Here is a 9,998-nt window from a genome sequence, read left to right as displayed (position 1 = left end):
TCAAAATTGCACCTAAAATTGCTTTAGGGGGCTGGTCTATCTGTGTTTAGCAAATGCATTTGCAAATACCTAAGATTAAAGCTTTCATTTTATGGAAGAAGAGAAACGATCCTGCAGTCTGACAAAGATACGGTAACAGTACAGTATCATGAACTCTTTACCTTGCCTTCCACAGGTAACCAAAAAACCCAGCTTATTCTGTGGCCAGTGGGCCTAAACAAATCTGCATACTTTTGCTTTTCTCTTTACTTCTCTTCTCCTGGACCTACAGTTCTCATGAGAAGAGACACTGTTGTAACTGGTTTGTAATTCTGCATACTGCTGGCTGTTTCTCCCTGCATCTCTGTGAAGATGTTCTCTGGAACTGCCTTCCTGGTGCAGGCACTAATTTTTCACTGGGTCTGTAGGAATCTTTAGGGGCTTAATTGTCATAGAGACTGTCTTGAATTTGGACCACCTAGTCAAAAGATTTAGGAGAGAGGGAGGAAATGCGTTGTGATCATACAAGCTGTTTCCATAGGAAAAAAAAAAGACCAAGATAATTAAGTCTTGGTGATAACGTTGGGCAAGAGGCTTTGTTTATCTGGTGCTTGAAATGCATTTGTATGTGCCACTTCAAAGGAGAGGAGAAGTCATTGGGGAAATGCCTCTGTCCCTCTGGGTGGGGAGGAAATTGTTTATTTGTTTGTAGGAGGGTAGTGTTTTCTGCTTATCTACCTGGTCTAGTGTAGCTGCTTTTTTTAATGAGCTTTGAGAAGCATGTTTGAGTTTCCAGGTGCTTCCTTCTTCAGAATCACTCCTTCCTGGTTTCTGTTGTTGGTTTTGCGCTGTTGGTCTACACTTGCAGTTTGCTTTTGTTTCTCTTTTCCTTCTGCTACAGTTTTTTTTTTTTCCTGTCCTGTTATTTTTTTTTCTCTCTACCTTTTCTGTGGTTTATCTAACTCTTGCACATGTCTCTTCTTCACTCAAGAAACCTTGCTAGGATGGTTGCCTGTTGGCTTGGCTAAACCACACATCACTGCAGCCCTGGTTACTACTTGAAACAGTTCAACAAAACAAAAAAAGCTTATGCCAGTGGGTGGTGGTTCAGAGTGCACAAAGATGCTGCTTCTGCCAGTACATATAGTAGCGGCTTCCACAAGAAAGGTGAGGAAAATGTAATAGCATTCATTTTAGTTGCAGTCTGCACATACACAGTAGCATGGAGCTTTGCTCAGTCACTTTTTTTTCAGGAAGGTTTCATTCATGACATTGTAGAATTTTCCTTCTATTAAAAGCCCATCTTTCAGTTTGGGAAGGCACCCAAAGTAGTTTCCTTGTGATTAAGTGTTTTGTAACCCATCACCCAAGTTTCAACAAAGCCTGCAAGTGTAACAGACTTTTGTTTTCAGAACAGTAATGTGAAACTGACAAGGTACTATTCAGCATGGCTAACAGCTGTGTAAATCTGAAAGAAGAGAGATCTGAGGGAGAGAATGAAAAATATTTATGCTGACAGTGTTTTCTGCACCAATTAAGTGCTCAGGAAGAAGTTGATGTGATATTTATTTAAAAAAAAAAAAGCCGATTTGTGACATGTCACGTAATGGAGCCTGAAATCTCTGTAACAGTTAATGTATTATTACAGTTTCTAAAGTTTCTATGTTTCCATCTGGATAAATATCTGCTGTATAATCTTTCCCTCTTTTTATATAAGTGGATTTCAGTCTTCCGAACCCTGCATGTCCATTCAAATAATACTGGGAAGGCTTTCTTTTCAAGTTGTCTTCTGAAGGCAGAGGAAGAGCAGGAAGGCTCCTCTATCTTTGAAAAAGTTGTCAGTATGTATTACGTAACCTGTCACTGTGCTTAACTAGGACTATTATATTTACATTTTTCAAATGCTGGTAAGCCCTCTTAAGTTAAGACATGTCAATATAAGGTGAAATACTACTTCTGGGAGGTTCTAACACAAAATGCTCAGTTTCCAACTTAAAAGCTTTGTGTGGCTGAAACCACCTCTCAGATTTGACACTTTTCAAAATCTTTAAAATCCTGCTTTACAAACTATATGTCCTCTTTTTTCCTGCCAAGAAAAACAAACTAGATTCTGTAGCTGCAAAAGAACAGTGTTGCATAAGAGTCTGGAAAAGAGATTATTCTTGCTCCATTTTTGTCGTCCTTTTCCCTTTCCGTTGATTGCATGAAGTGAACTGGGTAGTGATAACCAGCTGCAGTAGGTGAGCAAGGACTTGGATCTTCCTCATCCTTGGAGTCCCTGAGTGGGTTTGGTGCTAGCAGAGCAGGAGGAGAATGACAAAGTAGTAGGAGAAAATTCTGCTGTGTTCATTTACTTGGGGATTAAACCAAGCTTGTATGTCTTCAGAAAGCTGGCGTACTGATCATACTATTGAGAATGTAGCAGCGATTATGTTCCTGGATGTGTCTGATGGGCTTTGTCACGTTTTCAGGATGATAGAGGGTGGTAAGTGCCCATCTGTGGTGCTTTGCTAAAAAGAATACTTTTGGTATTCAGGCCCTGCACAGTTGATTGCAAGACACACTTTTTGTAAAGTATAGTTTAAGTTGCACCCGATACAGTGCAGTGAGCAGCTACCAGGCAATTCTGAAAAGAGCATGCATCCTAGCAAATGGTGATCCATCTTGGGAGTCTGAATCTTCTTTTGGTCCGCAAGATTGATAGAGCTTGAGCAAATGTTTCTGAAGGAGTCAACCCTTTGTGTATGAATTGCATCATTCTACCAGTCTACAGTAGAGAAACTGTCATTGTCCTATGATGTCAGTGAGATGGTAGTGCATATGACATGAGTTGTCATACATATCAATGCAGCATTTGGATGCATCTGAGTTGATGCTGCAGGACACACATGGTTTCCCAAGCTCAGCCTACCTTTGTGCTTGTCTTACTTGGGCGTGAATTCTGTAATGAGGCTGTCATGTAGCCAAACAGGAGAAAGAAGAGGTAGCTTCTGTTCCAAGTTCACTAACAACCTGCTTGTTGTCACTGGCTGGAGTTGGCAGGCTAGTGCCACTTTCTTCAGAGAGCTCATGTTCAATACTATGGGGTTTTCATGTAACTAAAAGCCCTTGCATTAAACTGAAAACTTGAAGGCAAAGATTGTATATTGGAGCTAGTAATACTCACTGTCATGTTAAAGAAGTCTGAATCCTATAGGGTAAACCTGGATACTGTTTTAACATAATACAACAGTTAACCTTCCTGAGGTTCCTCACTATATACTGGAATGTTGTGTTGTGTTCCCCCCTCCCCTCAATAATACAGATTTCAATTTTATTAGCATTAGTTCTAATTAAATGAATTTATTTTAAATTACATTTATTAGAATTAGGATTTTATTAGTATTGGGTTATGAATACATGAATGGCACTTCTTCTGCCCTCTACATGTTTTTCTCAGGGTGAAATCCTCTATTTTCCATTCCCAGAACAAGCCTTGGCTGCAGTGCCTATGTAGCTGTTTTAGGTACTCAGTGGGTCCACCTGGTGTTGAAGTCCTTGCTGATTCTGCTTTAGCAGTTTGAAAAGATTGAAAAAGAAAAAAAAAATTAAAAATTTGCTATCCTTAAACTGTAGGGTTGTATACAGGCAGGAACGATTTGCTTGCAGAATTCACGTTGAGTTGTGCACAGTTACGTCCTACTGTGTGTGTGCAGTTTTGTAATAGTGCTGTCATAGAACTATTGTTGCAGATTATTTTGCTCATATGTTTTGCTTGTGCATTTACAACGTTATTTTTTTGTGTTAAATACAGGATTTTCCTCTTTGTTTCAGTGTGCAAGGATCCACCCTACAAAGTTGAAGAATCTGGGTATGCTGGTTTCATTCTACCAATTGAGGTTTACTTCAAAAACAAGGTATGGAATCGCATACTTTTCATTTAAAAAAAAAAACAAAACCAAAATTTAAAAAAATCCTGTGGAAGTCAGGGTTTTCTATTACAGTTTAATTCATAAACTCACTTAAAAATTAGGTTTAAAGCTATCTTTGTCAGTGCTTTGTCAGTGAACAGTGCTGTTCCTCAATTCAAAGTCACTGTTAACTTTTAGAAATGCATAATTGTATTTAGTAGATAACTATGAAATTAGGATTACCTGATAAAATAAAGAAGTTGAATGTAATTATTCAGAAGAATTAATAGCCCTACTCAGAAGTGGACAGACTTTAAATAATGCTTAAAGAAGGCTCAAGAGCCACTTAAACTTTAAGAAAGGAAACCAATCTTGATTATGTTGATTTCATAATTAACTCATTGTTCTATTTTAGTATTGCCAATCTTTCTAATTTGTTCAGGTCTTGATCTTTCAAAACAGTCTTTTTCTTTTTTTTTTGTTAATCCTGCATCCTCAGTCTGAAAAAACGTTCTTTTAGACTGTATGTGAACGTTGTTTCTACTCAATTCAACATTACCAGGGGGCACAGTTTAAAAACAACCCAGTGCTGTTCTACAAAGCTTGTGTTATTGTGGTATCTCAAATTCTGAGTCTAAGTAAATGCTGTACTTACTGTGGGTCTCTTTGATAGCAAATACAGAGATTTCCTTTAATGTACGTAACAGGGTCTGTATTACTAATAACTTGTTCAGATAAAAAGAATTGGATTTGGGGGGAATTAAAGAGCAAAAAGCTTGCATGGTTTAAGGTACAGTACCTTAACTGCAATGTTTTAGGTTCCTTTTGTATGTCATGTGACTCAGTGGTGCTGCTGTTATACTTTGCATGTGCTTCTAAGACACCTGTGTGTTTATTTTATATTACCAAGAAGTAGTTTAACATAATTTATTTTAATCAAGTCAGCGTTACATCTTTTAATGTGTTGAATGCTTGGTGAAAAACTAAAACCGAAAGAAAATAGAAATGCATAGTACAAGACTCTTGCTGGAACCTTGGTCACTTAAAATTTGTGTTAGAGTACAACTTTGTTAGCTATTTATGCCTTCAAGTAGATATTCCAGTGTTCTTTTGTCTTTCACAGAAAGCTCTGTCAAGGTGTGAGATGTGGATAATTCTGCTCAGGCACTTCCTAAGTTGTAGGTTTCGAACAGGTAATTCTGAAATGTTCCCTGTATCAATCTGTGAAGAGCAGGGCTTAGTCTACCCTGTTTGCTGTTGGAAAAGGAAACAGAACTGCCTCAGTGAGTTGACTGGCTTTTTTGGTATGCTTTTTAGCTCTGTCTCCATTAGGGAAGCTGTTTTGATTCATTCAGGAAATCTAATGAGAAGCAGCCCATTCTCTTTAACTTCTCTGTTAAGAGCTCATCCCAAAACTGGGCAAAGTCAGAAGACAGTGAGTCAATCATTGAAGCATCTCTACAGAAAGCTTCCTGCCCAACATTTCTTTTTTTGTTTTCCACTCAGACTTTTCGCTGCCTTTGCTGACTGTGGAGACCTGCAAGTCTCAGGAGTTCTCCAGCAGGAGTTGTGGCTTAGACTGAGATCAAGAGGGCAGCAGTGATTACAACTCACCTCACCCTCAAGCAGCATGTGGAATTAGGAAGTTTGCAAACATCCCTCACCCCTATTTTGGTGTCATGGAATACGACAAGCAGCAGCAGTTGGACTGTGAGTCAGCTAGCTCTTCACACAGCTGCAGCAGCATGCCCTTCCCTGGGGTCGGTACAATACAAAAGAAAAGTGGCACAAAAATTGAGCTGGCATTCCTGAGGCAAATTACTGCTTTCTCCTGGCTCAGCTACTCTTCCTCCCCTAAGCCACTTCACAGGTATTCCAGTACAGAAAAAGAGGAGATAGACAGAAGGAGGAAGAGGAGACAGACCATCATCACTTATTCAAGGTAGACAACTTTTCAATTTCTGATTCAGAAAGTACCCTAATGAATAGAGAAGGCAGGGATACAGGAAGCCACCTGGACCATGGAGAATTAAAAGGTGCCTGTTCCCAGGACTAAGTAGAAATTGGTAGAAAATCTAATAGGCATGTCACCCTGATGGAAAATATTCCAAGCTTTAAAGAATTAGGGAAATAAACAACCACCCCTCCCAAATTCAGCAGCAGCAGGCTATAGTTGTTATCCATTGAGACCAAGTTCTTGAAAAAATGCTTTTAGGTCAGAAGACTCCTACTCTGGAAAATGCAGTCCATTAAGGATAAGGCTCATAAACTGCAGTACATTCTGCCTTCACTGTCACCCCGTTTTGAAATAATGGCAGTGGTACTGGGAGTTATTTGTATAGTAAAAGTCTGCTGTGAAACCACTACTTACGTTCATCTAACTGTCCACGGAATTCTTTGAAGACTCTTGTTTTTAAATTCTTATAACTTTGCTTTTATGGCAAAGCTGCTGGTACCAACTGTTTGCCTGTAGCAGCATCACAGTTTTCTAAGCAGACTGGGGAGTAAATCACTTCCATTTTTTTTTCTCCAAGAAATCATATGTTAATCTTTCTAACAGTAAGAAGTATCTTGGTCCGTGGTTGCCTTTGAAAATGGTCCATCAAGAAAATAGTTCATCTAAGGGAACTACTCTCTTCTGTCTTCAGAAACAGACTACTGCAGGCCTTTTATTTCAGGTCCCATCCTGTTGTCTCTGCTCCAAGTCTAGATATGGGATGATGAGGATGTCCCTTGGCTGTATTTGCAACCTCTGATTTAACTTTTGGAATAACTGTGATTTCTATGCTTTCTGTTCTTCACATCCTTGGAATCCTGAATCAAAACTAAACTTTTTTAATGTGAATTTTTTAAACATCTGTTACTGAACAGAGCACACATTTTGATTACATGGAGTGTTGGATATGTGCTAAGATTTTGCTGTATTTCTTCCTCCTCTTCCCTTGTGGTTCCCTTTTTACTAAAGCTTTTCCTGAATTTGACCTTTTACTTGTGTTCTGCCTTAAGACTGACATTGGTTTGGTGGCTTCTGTTGCACATCAGGACCTTTGGAGGAAGGGCTACTTAATATTGGCTTAAAAGAGCACTTAATTTATGTACCGCTTCTAGAAGGGACTGTGTAAATGTATAACACAAAATGTACTTAGTATCTTCTCTCTGGTATTACAAACTGAAGTCTATTCAATGTCACTAGCGTCCTTTTTCAGCTGACGCTTTCTCAGGACAGTAGAGCACTAATGATTTCTTGCAAGGTAAATTTGCCTTTCCTGTTCTTTCTCTCTCCATATTGCTACAGGGAACATTCAGTTTCACTTTTTTCATGGCAGTGGCAGAGAATTTTAATCGTTCGGAAGCTGTGGTGGAATACTTGAAATCTAGCTGGCCACACTTGTTCAAGGCAATGAAGTTTCATTAATAAATGAGCAGACCCCATACATAGGAGATCAAATATAGTTGGCTGCAGCAGTTTCATTCTTACCCCTTTCTACAACTTGTGAAGAAAACAATAGATTTTGGCTTTGGTGGAGGAATTTGCATTCAAAACTTATTGCAGTGTCTTCAGTACTATCTAGGGCTCAGAAGTGTGATTGTGTTGGCGACTGAGTTACCTTGTGTCAGCTGCATCATGATACTTGCCTATGCGTATGTCTGTAGCCTGTGCCAAACATGACATAACACTTTCAATTAAGCCTTGTCAGGACAGCTTGAAGTTCATGAAGTTCATGCATTTTACCATGTGTTATCATGGGCTGATAGGAGCTTCTCTGATTTGTTGTAGCTCCGCTGATGCTTGGTAAATTCCGAGAACATAGAGAATGGTTAAAAATTACATAATTTTCATTTTAATTGACAGTCTTTATGTAGCCCTTGTTTTCAACTTAGTTAGTTTTGGTGCTAGATGTTTCTATCTGGTTATTTTCAACCCTCAGGAAGAACCTAAGAAAGTTCGATTTGACTATGACTTATTCCTGCACCTTGAAGGCCACCCACCTGTAAATCACCTCCGCTGTGAAAAGCTCACATTCAACAACCCGACAGAGGAATTCAGAAGAAAGCTGCTAAAGGCAGGAGGGGTGAGTCCTGCACCCATGTAAAAAGCCATCACAATAAAGATGTTGCTGCTTATTGCTGCTGCATGATTAGTATAATAAAGATTGACCTGACCGTGAAGCAAAGTGAAGTGTTTTTGTGATTAACTTTGTGTAAGAGCTCAGTTCTTGTTGTCTTTAAGTGGAATGGGTGAGCAAATGAGCATGTGCCTACCTTAAATACATGATTAGATATCTGTCTTCACAACCAAGCGATTCATGTTTACTTCTGCAAAAGCAGAACTTAGACCTTATACGTGAAGCATTGCTTGCTTGTCTTTCCAGAGGTGAAATACAGGAGGGCTACTGTGGTGGGAGGAAGTAACAAGAAAATAAAGTGTATCTCATTTAAAGAGAAATGTTTCTATATTAAGCAGAATAAATTCAGTAGTTGTAAGATAGAACAAGTTAGAAACTGTAAGTATAAATAAACCTACTGAAATTTATATAATATGTTACACAGTCTGAACCAGAAAATTTACCAAGACTTCTTTACATGTTGGTAGAATTAACTGATATGAAAAAGCCCAAAGGAGGTTTGCCCACTTGGAGGGAAGACAGGGCCAAAACTAGGTTTACACTTTGTGTGTTAGTGGAAACGGTTCTGCTGTGTTTCACACAATGGCAGAATCATTCATGCTGGCAGGGACCACTGGAGGCTCAGCCATAGGGTCAGACCGGGCTGCTCAGGACTTCACCCCTCCTTGTCTGGGTGTGAAACCTTCCCTGGCCAAAGGTGTCTCAACCTCCCTGGGCCCCGGCTCCACTGCTGGGCTGTCTTCATGGGGAAAAAGGCTTCTCTCTTTCTCTTCTCCAGCCTGAGCCTCTGGTGTGTCAGTTTGTTCTGCTGCCTCTTGCCCTCCTGCCACACACCACTGTGCAGAGCCCAACTGCGTCTCCTCCATTCCCTCCCATTGGTGCCAGGGATGCTGTTGGGTGCTGCCGAAGCCATCCCTCCTCCCAGCTGAACCAGCCCTGGTCCTGCAGCCTTTCTTTGCAGGGCAAGGGCTCCAGCCCCACTGTCTTAGTGGCCTCGCCTCATCTTCCACCATTTTGTTGGTGTTTCTGTGTTGGGGATCCAAACTGGAGGCAGTACCCAGGTGGGGTCTGACAAGCACCAAGCAGAGGATACAGTCCCTGCCCTCCCCTGGCTCTCAGGGCTGTGACCTGCTCATGTGACCGTAGGCACTGTTGGCCCTTGTTGCTGCCCAGACACACAGGTGGCCCTGGCTCAGCTTCCTGCCCTCCAGTGCCCAGGGCCAATCCCCCAGAGCTGTTTCCCAACCCTAGCCTCATGGCTGCAGGGCTCTGCCTTGCTGGGACAGGGCTTGGCATTTGTCCTGATTGTATTTCATGAGGCTGTTGTTAACCCATTCCTCCAGACTGTCTGGGTCCCTCCTGGTGGCAGCCCTGCTCTCAAGTGTCAGCTGCTTCCCTTTCCCAGTCGGTTGTCATCTGCAAACCTCATGAATAAGAGTGTGTTCTGCCGCCTCCTCCAGGTCACTGATAGAGATGTTAAGCAAGCCTTCATATTGTGGGTTTACTAATGTAAATGCCAATGCTTATCTTTATTTTTTTTGAACAGTTGTAACAAAAATGGGTAGCTCTATTTGGCACAATTAGACAATAGTAGGTTCTGGGCTGGAGATAACAGGGAGCTAGTGTGAGAATATTCAGCCTGCTGAAGAGGATCTTTGAAAACAAAGCAAAAATAAGTAGCGGCTGTAGTCTGAAAGACCTTCTTATCCTCCTGGAGAAGAGAACTGTTACAACTATAGTTGTATTGAAATAGAAGCATGAGCTGTGTTTTGTGTTTGCATTTATTAGGTGCAAGAGGGTATCCATGTCTGGACAATGTATTGGCTCTTTAGTGTGTTTGCAAATAAAACATCAAGATTGTATTCTGGAAAACTTCATGAGCCACTGCTTTAATATTAATCCTATCAGGTCAGTTGTCAATGGACAAGTTTTACGCACAAGTCTAATAAATCTAAATGATGCCAGGGTTTGGGGGGGGGGGGGGTGGTGGTTAAAAAAAGTA

The 9,998-nt window shown here is 40.6% G+C and overlaps 1 protein-coding gene across 1 annotated transcript in view; it reads left to right on the top strand.

Annotated features, from left to right (window-relative positions):
• Nucleotides 1-2,409: 2,409 nt before the first annotated feature.
• MLLT3 (MLLT3, super elongation complex subunit) overlaps nt 2,410-9,998 on the top strand; it is a 67,071-nt gene continuing 59,482 nt past the window's right edge. Inside the window, exons 1-3 of the mRNA XM_009274313.2 lie at nt 2,410-2,464; nt 3,793-3,875; nt 7,799-7,942. Coding sequence (XP_009272588.1) covers nt 2,410-2,464; nt 3,793-3,875; nt 7,799-7,942 — 282 coding nt within the window. The remainder of the gene's footprint in view (nt 2,465-3,792; nt 3,876-7,798; nt 7,943-9,998) is intronic.

The sequence above is a fragment of the Aptenodytes forsteri genome, unplaced genomic scaffold (genome assembly GCF_000699145.1).
Source record: "Aptenodytes forsteri isolate BGI_AS27 unplaced genomic scaffold, ASM69914v1 Scaffold46, whole genome shotgun sequence".
In the NCBI taxonomy this organism is placed as follows: Eukaryota; Metazoa; Chordata; class Aves; order Sphenisciformes; family Spheniscidae; genus Aptenodytes; species Aptenodytes forsteri.
This window is presented reverse-complemented; position numbering and strand designations above follow the sequence as displayed.